At 38.0% G+C, this 20,684-nt stretch overlaps 1 protein-coding gene across 7 annotated transcripts in view; it reads left to right on the top strand.

Annotated features, from left to right (window-relative positions):
- PPFIA1 (PPFI scaffold protein A1) overlaps positions 1–18,085 on the top strand; it is a 51,937-nt gene extending 33,852 nt beyond the window's left edge. For 2 of the 7 annotated variants that reach the window (XM_088057221.1, XM_088057219.1), the window contains exons 17-30: positions 454–605; positions 1,190–1,362; positions 1,476–1,569; positions 7,583–7,664; positions 7,785–7,985; positions 8,778–8,840; positions 9,358–9,384; positions 10,762–10,937; positions 11,035–11,132; positions 12,045–12,220; positions 12,761–12,829; positions 14,214–14,379; positions 15,646–15,716; positions 17,076–18,085. In XM_088057221.1, the coding sequence (XP_087913347.1) occupies positions 454–605; positions 1,190–1,362; positions 1,476–1,569; positions 7,583–7,664; positions 7,785–7,985; positions 8,778–8,840; positions 9,358–9,384; positions 10,762–10,937; positions 11,035–11,132; positions 12,045–12,220; positions 12,761–12,829; positions 14,214–14,379; positions 15,646–15,704 (1,536 nt within the window). In that variant the 3' untranslated portion in view covers positions 15,705–15,716; positions 17,076–18,085. The remainder of the gene's footprint in view (positions 1–453; positions 606–1,189; positions 1,363–1,475; positions 1,570–7,582; positions 7,665–7,784; positions 7,986–8,777; positions 8,841–9,357; positions 9,385–10,761; positions 10,938–11,034; positions 11,133–12,044; positions 12,221–12,760; positions 12,830–14,213; positions 14,380–15,645; positions 15,717–17,075) is intronic. The other 5 variants (XM_088057223.1, XM_005531780.3, XM_088057222.1 and 2 more) reach the window with 5 other exon arrangements.
- The last annotated feature ends 2,599 nt before the right edge of the window (positions 18,086–20,684 follow it).

Raw genomic sequence — 20,684 nt, 5'->3', positions numbered from 1 at the left:
TGTACGCACAAATAAGTTGTTCTTTCTTCACTCAAACTTTGGTAGCACACAGGTGTGTAGAAACTGACCTTGCAGAGTCAATGATCTTGCTAATAATTCTTTCCACAGGGCTTTAGTATTTTGTCTTTGCACTTCGTTAAACTGGGGACAGGTATATTCATTTTATGGTGCTGAAGGCGTTACTTTAGTTCTTATAGATAGCCCTATAAATGAATAAAAGATAAGTGCTAATTTATTATTTTAGTAGCTAGCACTGAATTTAGTAGTTTGTCACTGAAGGTAATAAGAAATTCAGAAAGGAATCAAGCAAAAAACAGGCAACTACAGAATGGTAAGGGCAAGAGTAATCCTTTAACACTGAAATAAGATATTTCCTTTCACTATTTTGTGTAGTGTTGGTATTGCCTTTGTGTTTTTGTATTGTCCCTGAAGTTTTCCTTCCTTTTCCGTCAGTCTCCAGCTTCCAGGGAAGAGGTACGAGACGACAAAACCACCATAAAATGTGAGACATCACCACCTTCATCACCTCGGTCTTTGCGTCTGGACAGAGTCCAGAAAGGAGCTCTGCACACAGTGAGCCACGAAGATATCAGGGACATTAGGAAGTAAGTAGCTGGAAATCACTCAGAACTACCAGGTATTTAGTGTTCCACAGCATCAGAATAAAACCCCAAACTGCAGAGCTGTTCAGCCTGTAGGATTTTAGTCTGAGTGTTAAAGTGTTTCTCAAAAGTCAGGAGTGTGAACACATGAATGGGTGACTGTGTTTCATAAACATTAGGAATGTAAATTCTGCTAATGCTTAAGAATGGCTTCATGGGAATTCTTTTGGTACTCAAAGTCTGCATTAAGTTTGCTCCATGCTTGGGATATGAAAAATGTAACTCTTAACTCTTTAAGATGTAATTTAACTATAAATTGAGAAATAACTCACAAAATTGCCATCACTTTGATTGACAGATTCTCTTTTCAAAGTACCTAAGTGTCTGAGATGGATTCCACTCAAGTATTTCAAACTCTGTCTGCCCCTGTCAGGAGCTTGTGCATTCAACATTTTGTAACTCATAAAAGCTGAACTTAAATGTCATTAGTGAGTTCTGAACTTAGATTAACTTGCACAGAACCCTGAACTTGTCTCTAGTGCATTTGCTGTACATGGGCTCCTTTATGACTCTCTTTTTTGGTACAGTTCAACAGGTTCACAAGATGGGCAAACAAGTAATCCTAGTAGCAGTAACAGCAGCCAAGATTCCCTTCACAAAGCCCCCAAAAAAAAGGGAATCAAATCCTCCATTGGCCGCCTGTTTGGCAAGAAGGAAAAGGGACGACCTGGACAAGGAAGCAAGGAATCTCTAGGACAAGGTTGGTTTGCTTTTTCTTACACAGTGAGAGAGATGTCCTTGGGGGTTTGGTTCTGATCAGTAATACTGCAAAGGATAAAATTGGGAGTGACTTGAGTTTGGTGTTTTTTGTAGGTGGCATGGGAGAAGCAGATGGTTCCTCTCAGGATGCATTAGGTCTCAGCAAACTTGGAGGTCAGGCAGAGAAAAACAGGAAAATGCAGAAGAAGTAAGTTATAAAACATTTTTAATCCTGTGTTATTCATGTATTGCTTTGTTTTAAAATGCTGTGGTTTTATTTTTTGTTTGGTTTTGGAGTGTTTTTTCCTAATATGGTGTTATGGCTAAGAAGCATCTGTAAATTTATTTTTTTTACTATTTTTCCAGAACATTAATAGCAGCATAGGTCATGGTAAGTTTGAAAAGAATTTAGGCAGAAAACTTACAGTTGGTCTACTGTAATAAAGAAATTTGGAGATAGAAGTGGCCTCTCAACCAGATTCTCCCTAAATTATTATATTTCATACCTACTTTGGGAATTATTAAATATAATAAATTAAAAGTACCTTTAATTCAAATAGGAAATTTCCCAAAGTTGCCCTTGGCAGTTCTTTGCTCCGGAGTGTGGAGGAATTGACAGAAGGGAAGCATGAGAAAACTGTGTCCCTGTGTATAGCTATCCCTGTTTCGTTTCTCCATCCCTTTGTGTTACAGCTGCTGGCAGCTTCTCTCTTCACTAATTTTTTCACTTCTGTTTAAGATTGTCTGCTGAAATCTTTTTCCTTGCAGCGTATAGCCCTGGTTTCTTTATTTTTTTATTTTTAATCAATTGTGACTATTCCTTTTTTTTTATTTTTTTATTCCTTTATATATTTTTTTATTCCTTTTTATATTCCTTTTTTTTATTTTCCTATTTTTTATGGCACTTTGTATGGAGTTACCTTTTCCTGAGTCATGAGAATTTTTTTCATCTGTCCCAGAAAATCTTTAGTTTACTGCTCACCTTTGGAGTGTCTGTTTGCATGCTTTGTTGTTTCCAGACTTGGAACAGATGAAGCAAAGGCTAATCATAGGTGAAAAACAGATACTGCTACTGGTGGAAATCTTGACTTGATGCTTATATGATAATACAGGAAACACTCATATTTATATAAGTAGTATCAGGCATTCCTTGCATTTTTTCCTCCAGTGCTGAGCCATATACCTCAAACTTCTGCTGCTTCTGTTCCGTTCAGCTGTCAAAAAAATGAAGATCAGACTTCCCTTCCCTTCTGAAGACAGACAGTAAATGTTGAAAAGAAAGGGTGCTAATTTTCCCTTTGAGAGGGATTTCTTGCAGTACCTAAATTCTATTAACTAATAAGAATAATGCCTGGTGGCTGCTAATGAAAACCAGCAGTGTGTTGGTTTGAAAAGTCAGAATGGAATGTGGGTTTATTTGGATAATGGAAGGCTCAGCTGTTTTTCTTCAGACTGCTGCTCTGAAGGCAATCATATATTATTATGATCTGGTATTTTCCCTTTTCTACAGTGCTTTAAAGTCATACCACATCTTGGCTGAATAAATAGTTTTAGTCTGGTCATATATAAATAGTGGTAAGGTCTGTTCTTTGAGCAATATATGTATTTCTCAATACCAGCCACAAGTTTCATTCTTAAGTGAAACAATCCATATTGTCTTGCTTTAAGAAATGCAAGAAGTGCAGTTGCAGATAAATCATGGCTTTTCTTGTAAACATTCTGCTTTTCAAAAATTTACTGGTATTACTTAAAATATAATTTATGGCTGCATGTTGCAGATGGCTTAAAAGGCAGCTGTCTCTTTTAAACAAATAAAAACTTTTAGTTTGGAATTGCATTCCATAGCTCTTCCAAAGCCCCTCTCCATCTCTTTTCACAGCTCCTTTAGGTACTGGAAAGGGCTCTAAGGTTTCCCGGGAACCTTCTGTTCTCTACCATGCAGTGAAATTAATGCAATCTAGGTCTATCCTTTGAAAAATCCAAGTAATATGCTTTCATGCAACTGTTCAGAATCCTGAGGGGTTTTCTGAACATGGGAAGCAATATTACTACAAGGGGTCAAAGATTCCTTGCTGCCTTCTTGAGATGCTCCTTATCAAAACAAAAAAGTGGTAAAGCTGCTCTAAATTGCTTTTCAATCTGATACTGGAGGAGGGTGGGTTAAAACAAATTCTGACTGATGGTTTGCTTACGAAACCTTGTATTCAGCAAAAAAAATTCCAGCTACCTGAATGCTTGGAACAATGACAGTTCATTCTATTTATAGCTGTCTCTAATCCCTATTTGCTCATTTATCTTTCTGATTTCTGCTTGCATGTGCACAAACAGACTGAGGGCAGGGTTCAGTGTCTGCTAGCAAAAACCTATTTATAGTTACAGAATTAAATTACAGCACACATTATTTGTCCGTTTTTTTGAGTTCAGTTTAATCCTAGTTTTCTGTTTGTCTTTCATTATTTTATTTTCCTTTTCTTTACCATTTGATGTGGTAGTGCAAAATCAGGGTAAGTTTGCATTTATTTTTATTAGAATTGTTGTGCAAGTATGATAAAACCCATTTGGATGTTTTAGCAATATATTAAAGCATTTTTCTTCAAAAAAGTCTGATCATGAGAGGAAATACTAGATTCAAAAGAAGTGTGTTGCTGAAATAAATCAAGTGCCACCTAGTTCAGTGTGAAAGCTAGTTTGGTGTCTTGTCTTAATTTGCATGGCGTGAGCTTTTATAGTGGAAATATTAAACCCTCTTAGAATTAGTTTTCTAATCTGGGATTTGAAAGTTGTTTAGCAGTAGTAGGTATTTGTGTTTCCAAGGCAGATATATTTCTGTAAAAGTGTCGTTTGGTGTTTACTAAACCTAAGTCGTTCACAGTGCTGTGTTCACCTCCTGTGTGAGCTGTGGTAGTGACAGTGTTTGCCACAACTGTGTGCTTTTCTGTGTACAGCACAACCAACTTAGTACTGTATTCATCAAAAAGGAAGGCAACCCTAAATTTAAAGTAACTCACATATGAAACACTACGTCCCCGAACTCAGTCTCAAATAAGGGTATTAACTTTCCCCTGATGCTCTGCCTGTTTCCATCTCATGTTTTACAACTGTTGCTTCTCAGTTTTTATACACTCTGAAGCTCTGTCACTTCCATCGGTATCACTCTCTTCCCCACATTGCAGTGTTTACTGTTTTCTGAACTTCTTCCAAATCAGTCCTTTTCAGTTCCATCCAAGAAATCTGGGATACAGCATTTCCCTCTGGCTATGAGCTCCACATGTATGCATTCCCATGCTGTCTTCATCCAGTGACAAAGTGAGGTTGCTCCGGGCTGCTTTATTTTCCTTGTGGGGTGAGCGTGTGCTCTCCTGCCAAGAGCCCTTCTGAACACAGATACTTCACATGGTCTCTAGACAGTCCTATGCAGTCTCTGCTGCATTGGGCACCACCTGTAGCTTTGACATAATTTCTCACTCCCTGTGACCACAGCTTTTGTCTTCCCCAGCTGCTGTGAGGTGCCTCTGGAATGTGTCTAACAACAAGCTTTCTTCCCTTGCAGCAGCATGTTTGGGCTCCTGTTCCAAGGGAAGCTCAGCTATGTTTTTAACTAAGTCTCCAGACATCTATGCCTTGGTTTTGTCACACAGGAGTTATTCCAGTAGCCAGCTACTCCTTTGGTGTTCTTTTATCCTTCACAGGGCCAGGTTTGTACTGTCTGTTAACAGTGCTGACACCACTGCAATATTTTTTTTCCTCACAAAGATACGGGGCTTGATTTTGCCCATTTCCTAGCTGGTATAATGGTTGGGCTGTGAGACTCAGTTGGCCTGGCAGTTGTGATCTTTCTGGGATCTGATCACGTTTTGCTGGAATGCAGCGAGTGTCTTGGTGGAGTTTGAAGGGAATAGTGGGAAAAGGGAAGTTTCCTGCTGTAGGAAAAAAAATATCAATGCATCATTTGCAAATGAAACAGCAGCTGCTTCTGAATTTTTCCTATGAGATGTTTTGTGCCTGGGCTACATCTTGAGCTTTGGGGTTAAGGATTTCCTGTGCAAGCAAGTTTTTTATCTCTTACTGCACATGAACAAATTCTGCAATTAATTTTCCACTTCATGGTTGCTTTCCTCTTTGGATCCATTGAATAATTTCTGCATAAAGTCAACTCATGAACACTTTTTTCTTCATTTGTTTCCATTTTTATGTGCTTTCCTCCATCACACAATCATTTTCTGCCTACAGTACCATCATGAGTTTCAAGCTGGCATCATAACCTTTCCTTACATTTTTGATGTATCCCTTGTATTCTGCTCCAAAGGATTCGCTGTTTCATGGTTACCATGAAGTATACAATCAGACTTACAAAACAACCAGAAATGACACTGATACTCTCTGAACTCCATGCGATACAGCCACCAAAAAGGAAGGCATAGACACCAATTTGGAAGCTGAAGTACTTGGAAAAAACTGTGTGTTCCTTTCTGGCAAATACAGTATTAAGCCCTTTATTCTGTTCTTACCAAACAGTGTTTCATATGACCTTATTAATTTATTTTTCTAATTTTTAAATCTTTAAACAACAAAGAGAAGCAGAACTAAATATGTTCAGGGCTAATTAATTGTGGAGTGAATGTAGTATGTTCCATAGTAGCAGGGAAATAGCTGATCCTTTATTCTCAATTTAGAAATATATGTATCTTTTTGAAGTGTACAAATATGTCTGAGCTTTTATAGTCTTCTTTGGTAGTGAAATTTAGCAGTTGAGCTGTTGACTGCTGAACACTGTTCCACCTTAATGGATGGATCCCAAAACAGTACCTAGAATGATGATTTGTAAGCAGTTGTCTGGCAGTGCCTTCCTTCCTCTCCTTTTCCCATTCCTGGGAAGCACATTTAATTTGGACAAATTACTGGGAGGTTCTTCCAGAGCAGTAGGAATTTATTGGTCTGCAGGTGCAGAAGTGCTGTCTATTGATAAAGCAGTTGCTAGTATATTTATTGCTTCATTGATTGCTTTTTAATATTTAATTACCTACCAATATAACATGAGGGTCTCAGATGTGTCTAAAAGAGCTGAATGCTGCGTTTCCATTTTGTAGGAGTAGCAAAAAAAGCTCCTTGTCTGTCAGTAATCACACTTCAAGGTACCTTGTGTATTTTAATTCCCATAACTTCTAAAAATGTTATCATCTTAGATCTATCCAATGAGACAATTCAAAAGGCAAAGAGATTTTATTTGATTTAAATAATAAGAAAATGGTAAATACATAGGATCTTGACTCTCTAGTTTTGCTGCAAAGCTTAATTCTACACTGGCAGGCATGAATAAAGAACAGTAAAATCAGAATAATTAGGGGAAGTTGTTTTTTTGGATTTTCAAAGGAGAATGAGTGGAGATTTAACCATAGACAGCTGGCTTTCAAAGGCAGTGTAAAAATGCTTTTTTTAGGCTTTCTCCATGTTTTCAGCCAGGCATATCCAAGTAGCATTGCGTGCTTTTACCCACTGTTCTAGTGTGTGTCCTTTGGTTTATCGTACATTTTGGGCAGCTATTTATAGGGACGATGTGAGCATCCATTGTCTCTGGTAGCTGAATTGTCAATATTAAACTTCAGGCACATCTGTTTCAGAACAACAAAGGAAATGGTGTCATCAGGGAAGATGAAAGCTGAGTTTCAGTACACAGCCTGTCAAGATAGCTTCACAGAACCAGAGTTATGTTTGGCAATTCTGTGCCTGATGTTCTGACAGGCTGAAGTTCACCACTGAAATGATTGCTGGCCCAGTGTCCAGCCCTCATAGCCTGATGGACAGGCATGTCTGATGTATTCATGTGTTGCCACAGGTTTCAAATCTGCACACGCTGAGGAGAAATGACTGCTTTGGTTCACCCTTTTCTGGGCAGAAAACTGACCAGTTGAGAATCTTGATTGCCGATAAGCCTGACATCTCCACTTTGGGTTGGGAGTGTTGGGTAGAGTATCAAGTAGAGGCTTCAGACACCAAGTTCTGAAAGGCAAGATCCACACCTCTGCTGTTCTCAGATTTCCTGCCCAGTTCAGCTTTCATCCCTATGTAGTGCTTGTACATGTGGTATACCTGCTTGAGGGGGTGGATCATAAAAGGCTGCTTGAGAAAGGAATAAGTTTACTGTTGGAAAGAAGGTAGTGACACGAGTGTAGTGCTGAAATTGTGACATCCATTATAACTAATGACTATTTCTGGAATTGCAGGCACGAGTTGCTGGAGGAAGCCAGAAGACAGGGTTTGCCTTTTGCACAGTGGGATGGGCCCACTGTGGTGGTGTGGCTGGAGGTGAGTGGTCCTCCCAAAATGAATAAAAAGTCCCCTCAATATACAGACTTGTATAGACTGCAGGTTTGGAGGCAGGAATGTTTTCCATATCCTGTTTATGTCCTTCTTTCTGTGTTCCAGCTGTGGGTGGGGATGCCAGCCTGGTACGTGGCTGCTTGCCGAGCCAATGTGAAAAGCGGTGCTATCATGTCAGCCCTGTCTGACACAGAAATCCAGCGGGAAATCGGCATCAGCAATCCCCTGCACAGGCTTAAGCTCCGCCTGGCCATCCAGGAAATCATGTCCCTAACCAGCCCCTCTGCCCCTCCCACCTCAAGGACGGTAAGAAAACTCGTGCAGCATTAAACACTTAGAATTTCCCCACATTTGACTGTAAACTTAGAACTGAACTTCTACTAAGAATTTCTGGAAAGGAACACATTACTTAAATACAGACTGTTCCTTCCTTCCATGGAAGTTAACTAAAGGAATAACTGCAATTTTTTTTCTTGAGGAAAAGATAAATTTATTTCAGTCTAAGTATGTAATGCAAAGTATTGAGGGTTTGTGTTATTGGCCTCATCTTTTGGTCTCCAGAGAATTTAAAATACAGATGAAGTATACAAGTGTGCACAGAGATTTGTAGGATAGTTGGCAGCTCTTTTAATGCAGCTATAAAGTGATTAACTCCAATTAATTGAGTCAAATTACATGATCTAGGAGTCACCTGTATCTCTATAGTGACCACTATAAGTGCCTAAATTTAGGCACTTAGTGGAAATTTTCTCTCATGAGTCTGTCTGTCCTGCAGTCTAAAGTTTTTCCAGGGGTTATGTGCTAGATTACAAATGTATTTTTTGGATAAGAGCAGAGCCAAGTGTTTACCCATTAATTAAATCCTGTCAGCTGTTTCTGCTGCTCAGTTTTGTTAATATCTGTGAAGGAAGTTGATCCCTGTGAGTAGGCTTTTATTGCATGCCATGACTGTCAGTAGCTGTACCTGACCTAGAGACCATTGCTCTGCCCATGCCTGCTCCTTACATGTACCGATTGCTTATCTGTTCTGCAACCTCTCCTCTTTGTTACTGCTTTCCTTTCACTGGATGGGATTGATTCCCTGTGGGCTCATATTAGACCACGGGAAATGTCTGGGTAACACATGAAGAGATGGAAAATCTTACAGCCACACAACAAACGGTTAGTTTACAGTGTTGCCATTTCTCTACCTTAGAGTGCTTTTTCCTACTTCTTGAACATTTGAATCAAGTACTTTTTTTGCCTTTTTTTTTTTCTTCAAATTAATGCACTAAAATTATGGATCATTGCTTCTTCTAATTACTAACCTTGTAATCTGCATCTTGATAGCTTTTTTCCAGAAGGGAGGAAAAAAAAAATCAACGCTGATAAGATTGTAAACAAAACTCTAATCTGTAAAATGGAGCTCTGACTTGATTGACAAATAGACAAATTGAATTATTGGTGCAGAAATTTTTTCTCTCCAGAAAACTTAAATCAGTAGATGGGGTTTGCAACTTCTCTTACAAAAATAAGTGCCTTGTGTATAATTTTTTACATTGCATGATGCTTGCTTTATCTAGATTTTTTTGGTATGCAGTAGATTTAGAGTCTTGCTGTGCACCATTAACTTTGACCTCCTTACTAAACTTAACCACTAATATGTGTGTGTTCTTTTGCTTTCCTAACCACCTAACAGGAAGATGAGGAGGGAAGCTGGGCTCAGGTTGGAAACTTTATCTAATATTACAGACTGTATGTAAACTGTCACAATCATTACAGCATGAAATAATCTGTTTTTCCTTTAGGCCAGCATCTTTTAATGATTCTGGGTGTGACCTGGGGATTGGGAGAGGGGGAAGCTGCAGGCTTATCTCTGTACAATGCACACTTGGGAAATACTTGTGGTTTAAATTTTAATGCTTTGGTGGGGGATGGCTCTCTGAGGAAGCCAAAATTCCAAGAGGAATATCTGCTCTGTGCAGAAAGTCCTTGTCCAACCCAGCCACCATCCCAGGTGTGACACAAGATATCCTGGTCCTGGATGGTTAAGTAGATTTCTATGCACAAATTCTGTAATCCCCCTTGATTGATTGTTTTGCCATAAAGTGGTGTCAAATCCTAGTTGTATTTTGAGGCATTGATGTAGCTGAGTATTTATACAGGGATAGAAACAAAACTTGGGATTTACCCATGATACATATCTTTGGACAGTATGGGTTCTTGCTTGACTGCTCTCCAGCTTAAACCTGGTTTAAGTCCAATTAACTATATCTCAGCTACTCATTTGTTGATTGTCAGTGATAACAGACCCAGAGTACGGAGCTCTTGCACTCTTCCACCTTCTGATGGCTTGGAGAGGTGCATTTCCCTGTGGCCTTGCTCCTTTCTGGAAGGTGCTTCCTCTAGAGGAGAAATACAGGTTTTGACTTTTAACAGAAAAATTAGAATTATTATACTTTTGAACAAAGGAGCTTCTGAGTATTGCTGCCCAAGGAGTGATTAGGAATGCAGTTACAAACTCTCATCTTTATAGATTTTTTTTCTCTAAAAAAATGACGGGTGATTTGCAGATCAAAACTGTAATGAGGAAAGTCTCTTTTAGGATAAGGACTAGCATTTATAATGGCTTTTTCTTCAGTAGCAGGGTTTTATCAGTTTCTGAAAACAGTATTTTAAAAGGCCTGCAGTTACTTTTCTGCTATCTTTTCTTTAAAAAGTCACATGAAAAATAAGATTCCCCCCCCAGTTTTCAAGAGAGAATTTACAACATCTCAACACAATGAAATTCTATGGCTTTTGCTATCCAACCATGTAGATTAGTCTCTTGTAAAATTTTATTAGCTCTTGCATATTTTGTCATGCTATTTCTTGATATAAATTGAGGCAGTTTTACTTGCTGATGTGAATATCTGAACTTGCTTTTTGCCATGGGGGTGACTTCTTTGGAAAACACACATGTAGTATTCAGTATTCTGATGTGCTTAGCTTTACAGACCAAAAATCAAATAAGCAATTTCTTTAAAATAGGTTGTCTAAAACAGCTTTTCTTTTTACTTTTCCCATTTCAATAAGCTTGTCCCTTATTTTATTTTCAAACCAGACATTAGCCTATGGTGACATGAACCATGAGTGGATTGGCAATGAGTGGCTGCCAAGCCTGGGGCTCCCTCAGTACCGCAGCTACTTCATGGAATGTCTGGTGGATGCTCGGATGCTGGATCACTTAACTAAAAAAGACTTGCGTGGGCAGCTGAAAATGGTGGACAGCTTTCACAGGTAAGGAAGTTGAAGCTGGAAACCTCACCCACAGTTAAATATTTCCATTGTCTCTAAATATTTTTTCTCTTTTTTTTTTTTTCTCTTGTCCAAATAGGAACAGTTTTCAGTGTGGAATTATGTGCCTCCGAAGACTGAATTACGATCGAAAAGAGCTAGAAAGAAAAAGAGAAGAAAGCCAGAATGAAATTAAGGGTTAGTGCATTGTCTTCACCTCAGTCTGATTCTGCCATGTTTTCACTGATCAGCCTCAAAAGTTCATTAACAAAGAAAAGACTTTAGAGGATGGAACCATTTATAAAATATCAAGTGTTAAATGCACTAGGCATGTCTGGATGTAGGTCCTGAACACTGAATGATAAAGCATATCATTAAATCATTTACTTATGCTACAAATGTGAACATTTTTGAAACTCATACTGCTCTGAAGTTTGAAAGGAAATGTTTTAGGAGAATGAAAGCTAAGAACATGTTGGGGGGGGTGTCCTCATTTTCTAATTTCCCCCATTTTGACATAACTTTACATCTGCATAATCTTATTGCTGTTTGTGGCTGTAACTTTTAATGCCCAGCAGTTGATGAAAAAATATCCAAGTGACTTAGGTATTTATATCTTCCAGATTCATGGTCATTATTGTACAAGAGAGAAGGAATAAGAGAAAGCAGGGTTGGGAATTCATAATTTTCCAAGATTTCCCATAGAAATTTTGTTCCCTGCCTAATATCAAAGTATTTTCTGATATATGAGTATAAAAACTTGCTTAGAAGGTTCTTTGTCTGCTCGTCCTTTTCCTTTTAAAGCATTGATACCTTTTGGTGATTAACTTGCTAATTACGCCCGAGTTCATTCCTATGAGTCACAACTAACTGGCAGCAACCAAACCAGGGTTGTGGCTGGTGGGTTGTTTTTCATTTCCCAAATGTGGGTGCATCTCTTGCCTCTAGAGGATTGCTCCTTGGAATATTTAAGTTCTGGTGTGAAACATCTCCCATCAGACTTCTAATATGTTTACCCTCAACTCCAATTATCCAGTTCATGACTGTGGATGATTTGGTTCAGAGAAGTGGTGTTGTAATGAGCCTAGCACTGTGGTTTTGCCTCCCTAGATGTCCTTGTGTGGAGCAATGAGAGGATGATCCACTGGGTCATGTCCATCGGCCTTAAGGAATATGCGAACAACCTGCTCGAGAGCGGAGTTCATGGTGCACTTGTGGCCTTAGATGAATCCTTTGATTACAATGCATTAGCTCTCCTGCTGCAAATCCCCACTCAAAACACACAGGTAAACAAGGATGAGGCCTCCTAGGAAGGTTAACAATGGAGCTGTTCGGCTATTTTTGCAGTTAAGAGCATCTAGAAACTTTAGCAATGCAAAGTTGTCCATTGTCACACAAGACAAAAACTTAAAATCATGCTTTTCTAATGGTTTTCTAGTTGTTAATAACAATCCTCATTGGTAAATCTGCTTGAGAAAAAAATTGTTTGAATATTTTCCTCATGGCCCATCTTCACAACAGTAGTATGAAACTCATCAGTTTTGTAGTTTGCTAGTTTTTACTCTGAAATAATTAAGTTTGAGGCAGAATCATGAACTTTAATGCTCAAGTAGAGGGGAGCTGTTAAGTCTTCCTTAAATATTTAGTATGTTACCAATTAAATTGTAACTTTTCAAGTACTGACATTTCAAGTATGAAGTATGTTTATTAATCTGATAAGAAACACTAAACAATTTGGGTCCTATCAAGTTTTTTAAATCAGTATAGGTTACTAATTACTGATCTTTTGGCATTAACTTCCATTTCTTTCATACTACAAACTTCAGGCTCGTGCTGTTCTGGAGAGGGAATTCAATAACCTTCTTGCTATGGGCACTGACAGAAGACTTGATGAAGTAAGTTACTCGAGTTGTTGACCCATTTTATGGTCCTGGAAGCTTTATCAGAAATGCTCAGTGAAAGAATTTAGCCTGAAGCTTTCTAAGCTTTTGACAGAATAGTGACAGAAACCTTAACTTGAAACTCCTTGTCTCTGGCAGTTTCTAAATACAGCAGGGTTTGTGTGTTTTGGTAAGATGACTTTGAATATGAAAGTATTGGGAAGATTTGTAAGTTTTGTTTTCTAGCTTGCATGGTTAATGTCTAATAGCAGCACTTTGGGCTGATTCCTCTATATTAAAAATACGGTAAAATTAGTGACCAGCACTGCAGTGAACAAGCTGTGATAGAGAAAGGCATTTTTATCTCATGTTAATTTTGATTCATATTGGTGCAAAAGACCACAGGTGTGTTTACATATCAAAGTAATTTCTGTTGGGCAGCCTGTGATCTTATTGTATAAACTGCACAGAAATGAGTGTAAAACTCTGTGTGTGAGGCTGTTCTGTGCACCCGCAGCACAGAGGAGATAGTGTTCCAGTGGACAGATTCAGGCTGGTGTTACTTCCCCAGGAGACCTTTAATTAGCTCCATGCTGCCTCATCTTTGGTGCTGATGGGATTTGATGTGGTAGCACATGTAGGCAAAAGTGTTCCAGATTAAGGCTGAAGTGACTAAAACCTTCTGTGGTTAACCAGCTCAGGAAACCAGTCTCAAAAATATTGGTGCTGGGATGAGGAAGAGGACAGGGGAAGGGAAGGGAAGCTCCTGACAGCTCTGTTCCCATGTGAAGCTCTACCAAGTTTTTAGCAACCTGTCAGAAAGCATTGATGGTTTTCTAACGTATTTTCCTTGGAGATTTCAAACTGCAAAAGGAGCTTTGAGAGAACAGGTGTTTGCTCTGTTATAGTAGCACAGGGCAGTTTGGTCGTGAAGATCTCTTCAAATAATATAGACACTTATCTCCTAATTGTACAAGGGAAAAAAATCTGAGGTGAAACAGCATTCAAAGGATTGAACTGTTTCTAAACTGGAAGTTGTCAGATGGAACTGCCCAGTGGGTATATTTGCATTGACACAATGCTTTCTCTGCCAAAGATGTTTTTGGAAGTGGGACTTAAACTGCATTTAGTAAATGCAGCATTATATTTCTGAGGTGGGAATATTGCTTGAAAGATGCAAATATATTAAGAGCAGAAGGAAAATGCACTTGGGTAATTAAGTTACCTTTACCCAAGTGCTTAAGGAAAATCCTGCTTGGCAATGCAGTATTTAATACACTTTTTATTTTCTCACAATTACCTCCTTCAGTGGTGATACATAAGTTTGTCAGTAATCCTTTCAATGTCAGTAACAATCCCACATTTTTTGCGCTGCTAATGTTGTTTGTCAATATGACAGGATGATGATAAGAGCTTTAGGAGAGCACCTTCGTGGAGAAAGAAGTTTAGACCAAAGGACATAAGAGGTTTAGCTGCTGGATCAGCAGAGACTCTTCCTGCAAATTTCAGAGTTACAACCTCAATGTCTTCACCCTCTATGCAGCCAAAGAAGATGCAGATTGATGGTATTGATTTTGTATAATTTTAAGCATGATGTGTTTTTTTTTTTTTTTTGCCTGAGATTCCAGGGAAATTAAGTCAGAATGACCTTTTTGCTGCATAAAAGCATCTGCCTTGTGCATGGTTGTATTTATAACACTGTGTTTAACCATAGGGTCCTTTGTCATTTCAGGAAGCTGTACTAGAGGTGGAGTTTCTTTTTTACAACACTGGAGTAACAAAATGAGAGTCATAGCTAGAAATAAATGTAATTTAGGAAAATAAAATGACAGCTTAGTCAGAGTCTTTTAATTCACATGATGCTTAATTTCTGATTAGCAGCAATTAGACCAATATGAGCCCTACTTCTGAAATGCAATAAAATGCATTAAAAAATAATGTGAGTAAATCCCCTCAGATAATTTTGAGATGAGTACAACTTCTGTAACAGGTGCATTAACACCCCTGCAGTGGTCACTTCAGTACTGACCATACTTGAAATCACTGTTTCATTCATTGCTGTGTACTTAATGATCTTTGGGTATATGTGTGCACACACAGATAGGAATTTAAAAAAAACAAACCAAGAAAAGCAGACCCCAAAAATCCCATCTGGAAGTTGATCACCTGTCACATGAGGGATCTTGTCTGTTTAAAAACCGTATCTTGTAGCAACATAAGAATAAACTTTGTCTTGAATTTAGTTTACAAAAGACGTGTAGAAACATACATGAAATGTTTATTTATTGGAACAGACAGGGTGAGAATACAGTCTGTTGGAGTTGCCTCAGGTTCTGAAAACTCTTTATTTATTCATAAAGCTCAAAAAAAATTTTTGTATCTGATGCTAGTCTCAGTAAGCTCTTCTAAATATTAGATACTGTCACTAGCACAAAATATTTACCAGAATTAATGTGGAAGATTCTATAAATGAAAGGAAGTTAAGTCTTTACCATGTAAAACCACTTTCTTTTTGAATTATCTAATAATTGCAAACTACATAAAGTAGTAAATAACTTACAAAGTTACCTTTGCTAATTTCTCTGTGCTAGTTGGCAAGCAGATTTATTTTAGAATTCTTTTTGTTAACCCCTGGAACAAGAAGTGGTTAATATGCAAACTGTAAAATAAATTCTGCTTTTCTAACTTGTAACCTTAGAGTTGGGTGAGTACCAAAGCTGTAATCACCATTGCTGTGGAGGTTTGTTTTTTTGTTTTTGTTTTTGTTTTTTTTTTTTGAAAACTAACATGCATGCTGTGTTCTGCATGTCTTCCCATGCTTCTTGGAATAGGCAGTGTATCAGGAACACAAAGATTGGATTCTGCTACAGTAAGGACCTACTCCTGTTAAAGCCTTCTCCTGGTGAGTAAAGCTGATAGGAATAACACTGACACAGCTATTTATGAAATAAAACAGCAGGGATTTTCCTACAGTGGTTTTACACACTTAGAAAACAGTCCAGGTTTTCAGAGTGGGTAATTTTATTGGAAATCCTAAGTTTATTTCCTACGACAAAGACTGAATACTGTGAAATTGAAATACCATGTTTTGTCAGTACTCTGTTCCTGTGAGGTTTTTAAAACAGCCTCCAAAAGGACCTGTGCTAAATAGTTCTATAGAAAGTGTTGAAATCAAAGGTTGGATGAAACACAGCTAGTGGAAGTGGGGAGGTGGGAGAAAGAATAAATTAGGGATGGAAAGAAAATAATCCAGAGTGTGACACTGTAGCTCAGATTGTTGCTCTCTCAAAGTCTTTGCCTGGTCTGAGTTGTCCCACTAAAACATGCTTCAGTATTGAATTGCTACTGGGATAATTGCAGTTTCCCAGTTCCTGGACACTCCATACCACGGTGATTGCTTAGGCTAGCTGTTTGGATTTAGCTACCTGCAGCCTCAATTTGGGGAGCTGGGAGCAGTGCTGCTGATAAAAGGCAGTTTGATGTGTTCTAACATAAAATCCATATATTCTGGCTTGTGAAAGATCTGTAGTCCTGTCTTTCTCCAGGATCTGGAACATTTCTGCAGCAACCTCTGTTGTATTTTCTCATGGCACAGTAGTTCTCTCATTTTGCAAGAAAATCTGAAATTATTTCTTTTTTTTTTTTTACTACAGTGAATTTTAAAGTCAATTCAGTGGGTCTTTTCCCCTTACTGATATCTTTCATGGACTGTAAATTGTCTGTCCTCTCTGCTTATAACTTCTTTCTTCTTACTGGTAGCATCCCTTCCAACTCATGTATTTGCTTCTTCAAATTCAGAACCTTTTTGCATGTATGAGTTGAGTTCTAAAGAGTTCCTTAGATACGAAATGCTGAGAGAGGAAACTCTTGCACATAGCAGCTCAGACTGTATGAGTGTGTCGGTTCATAATCTCGGGGGTTCTCTTAAAGTAATTTTAGTTGCAAGAAACTGAAGTTTTAAGTCTCCTCTACCCCAGATTCTCCTCCCTGGTTCAGGGATTTTCTATAGTCAGATGATGTGGGATGGAAATCCTCGAGGCAGAAATATTTTCCTTCATTGCTTTATTTGCATTGCAGCTGGAAATTGCAGGAGGCAATAAAATGATATCCAGCATGGCATGGCACTAATTCTGTGCATCACTGCTGCACTGCTGAGTTGTTTGTGACAATCTTGGAATGAAATGGTGATTAAAACCTGCTAATGGAATCTTCTGTGTTTTTTTTTCTTCTTGTGTGTTGTTTTTGTTTGTTGTTTTTGCAGTTTACCCACACTATTTCTACCGGTGATATGCAGCATTTTGAACATTTGGAACCTTTAACCTGTTAATACTTGTTAAATGGACACTTTGAGATATTTTATTACAGAGTTTTTAATTAGCAAATAAATTCATGAGTACTATAGAGAAAATATTTTAGAATCTAAATGTTTCTTATATTTATGTGACTTCTCATTTATATAGTTACTTACTTTTTCTGTTTCTATTCAGTCTACAAATCAAATCATTGCTGATTTTTAATTCTAATTTTAGTCTTTCCAACTGAATGTACTGTAATGCTTGTATGTATGTGTCCCTATGAGCAATATAGGGTTTTTGTAAATTATGCAGTTACTGTAATTATCATTGTTTTTTAATAATGAAACTGAAGGTGAAAAGGATTTTAATACCTTTGTGAAAGTATCATGACACCAAGCAGTATATATTTTGTCTTTTGGAGCTCTTAGCTTAGATCTGAAAACAAGTCCAGCTTTTTTTCAGATGAGCCTTTGTTGACGTAGGAGGGACGGTACACGAGTGTTGTTCTTCTCAGAGCTGTACCTTTCCACACAGAGGATGTATCAAGTAGTGGCAATTTGTCTTTATTTAAAGTAGAACTGGTTTGAAAAGCTGGGAGGAACTCTTAACCCTGCAGGACATGCTGTAGGAGTGATTGCCTCAGTCCTAACACCCTCTGCTGTGTTTGTGTAGTGACTCTTCACAGTGACTGAAAACAAGCCATAAACCGAGGACTGTTTTTATTTTTGCTTTTCCTTCCCTGAGGAAGATAGACTTCGTAATGATTCCTGGTTGTGAGCCACAGGCCACAGAGAGGTTTTTTTGTCCTAGACCTTTTTGCTTGAAAACACTTGGTGGAAAGACACTGGTGGAACCAGTTTTAATGGACCAATCCTAAAGCACTGCAGCCTCCTGTCAAATGAGTAGTGAAAGATGAAGGTACAATGGGCTGAAAATTAAAGCAGTGCATCTTCTAATAAAGGCCTTACTTTTCTTATGTAAGTCATCCTATGTGTTTTGTAAACTTGTTCTAAAGACTTGTCTGGACTTTAATTTGGATGGTTGTAGCCATTTTGGACTGTATGAGTAGAAAATGTATCTGACACTTGTAAATGGCATATTAAAAAGCCAGCAAGAATCTGTTCAGATGGTGCATTATTTATTATGCAAAAATATATATAGCATGTCTTTTTTCTTATTTTGTTTTCCACTTTTAACTTGCTTGTAAAACTGAAATTCATTGTTACTGTTCTGTTTTTCTATTAATCTTTTGTGTATTTTCAGATTATGTAACAATATGTACAGTCTACTTTTGAACTTTTTATCACAGTATTATTTATTGCTTTCAATAAAGTACTGATGCATTTTCCACTGCCAATAAAACACTATGGAAAAGCTAAGATCTAATTGTATGCAGGCAGAAACTTTTGCAGTGAGTGGATATTGTCAATAAAGCATCTTAATGATTGTTTGCCGCCCTGTAGATCTGGTTTCAAATGATGACATTTCTTCAGCAGCAAAAATATTCCATTAGATGTGACATTTTCTTTGGAATTTTTCAAGTTCACATGCATTAATATCAGTTTTCTGGGAAAAAACTGCTTTATTGTCTACTTCTACTCATAGTTAGAGTTATGATTTGCTTTTTAAAATAATAAACCAGACCTGTCACACAACTTCAGTGTATTCTGGTCCACATGGTGAAGATGGAAGTACTGTCCTAGACAGCAGCAACAGTTGTTTGGTAATACATGAGATTGTGGCCGTAGTGATATTTGGGGAGAAACATAGGAGTCTAGGGACCCAGTGCAGAATGGGGCCACAATAGGGCTGTTCATGTCAATTTTGATATATTTGTAAACCATTTCAATGAGTAGAAATCAGAAGGATAAAGTTGCAGAACAATGGAAGCAGTAGTGAAGCATATTTCATCATGTCCTCAAGATCAACAGCAGGATGTGGAATGCCTGGAGAAACACTGCCATGGATGCTCTAAACCTTGTTCAGTGATGCATCTCTGTCTGGCTTGTCTGTACAAGTTGCTGTCTTTTCGTTTGCCGTCTCTTTTATATTCTCAGAGAATATATCTTTCTAGGAAAAACTAAAATGGAACTGCAGCAGGAAATCCTGACTCGCTGCTCAGCTAAACTTTGCTGTTTAGAGAAACCTTGCCCTAGGTGTTGCAGGTCACTGATGTGATAGTAGGTGTTCAAAGTCATGTATTGTTGCTCTCAAAAGTGAAACCAATGCGGGATAGACTTGTAAAATGTGAACAGAAAATGCGTTTATTATTTTGAGGCTGTAAAACCTTAACTGTTATGGAACAATGGAACTGACATGAGAGGTAGAATAAATGAGTGAAATGGTGAAAGCTTTCACAAACTGGCAAAACTGTGTGTGGTGACTTCCTTCTGAGTTAGACAGCAGAGCTGTGCCAGAGAGATCCAGAAAAACGCGTCTTTCGCAGTTTTAGTAACTCCCACACACCCTGCTAAAAGAGAACTGTGCAGGTAGAAAAGGCACCTGGGTCTGTTACAATGATCTCTAGATAATACTTGATTAAATATAATGTTTTGTAAATTGCCAAATGTCTTTAAAGGCTTTACTTGGAAAGAGGGCTGAAAAAAATTAAATTGTGCATCCTGTCTGCATACTTCAGAATTATCTGAGTGGACTTTAAGCTTGCATTTTTTGCATGCTTAAAGGACAGGGACACTCAAAAAATATGTTTTAACTCTGTCTTTTAAACTGCTGTAGCAGTGTCTTGTGGACAGTAGTGATTTATCATGCCAAGATTTGGAGAACAGGTCAATTAGTTCAAAGCAGAATTTATTTTTGAAACTTGGTAGGCTAAAGATTGAGAGGGAGGGGCAGCAAGATAAATTTTCAGGTAAATAAAAATTGTCACTATATGTTTGAGGGTAGTACTTTTTAAAGAAACTGAAGGGTCACTTTGCCTTTAAAAGAAAGTTTTTCACTTCCCACTGTCAGGGTTGTAGTTTAGGTGTACAGGTTATTCTACATTTATTAATTCCAGTTTTTGTTAATAGTAGGGGGCTTGGGAGGGAAAGGACAAGTGTAGTTAACTTAGGTAGCAGTACCTTTTGGTTTTATATGAGATGTTGGAATAGATGGATGAAAAGTGATATATACATGTGGTTGGTATTCCTACCTGTACATGGAGGGACAGGTGAAGACTCCAAAAGAACAGACAGAAGTAATGCCTGAAGGATTGAGGTGTTCTCTGCACGTGTGTTCTCTAGCAGACAGCTTTTTGAGAGTAAGTTCAGCCAGTTTTTCAAGTATGCTGTATTCAGTTTATGGGGTAAATAGCAGTGTGTGTAATCCAGGAAAAAGTAAACAGCCTATTTATTAATGTGAACTGGCTACATTTACAATTAAGTTGTTCTTGTGTTCACCTGGATTTTTAATCATCTTTCCCTCTATTACAGCTTGAATTTGTGTATTTATCTGTAATAGGTTTTTGGGTTTTTTTGCTAGAAATGGAGTTGTGGGGTCTTCTCCTCTAAAAGACGCAAACAGCGGACCAACCAGTACCTCCTACCACAGTGTTTTAAAACCCTGTAGTTTCTATT

This window comes from Pseudopodoces humilis, chromosome 7, assembly GCF_049639895.1.
Source record: "Pseudopodoces humilis isolate 2021_Gansu_Grassland_sample_001 chromosome 7, ASM4963989v1, whole genome shotgun sequence".
Lineage (NCBI taxonomy): Eukaryota > Metazoa > Chordata > Aves > Passeriformes > Paridae > Pseudopodoces > Pseudopodoces humilis.
The sequence above is the reverse complement of the archived record's forward strand: the minus strand, read 5'-3'. Positions and strand labels throughout refer to the sequence as shown.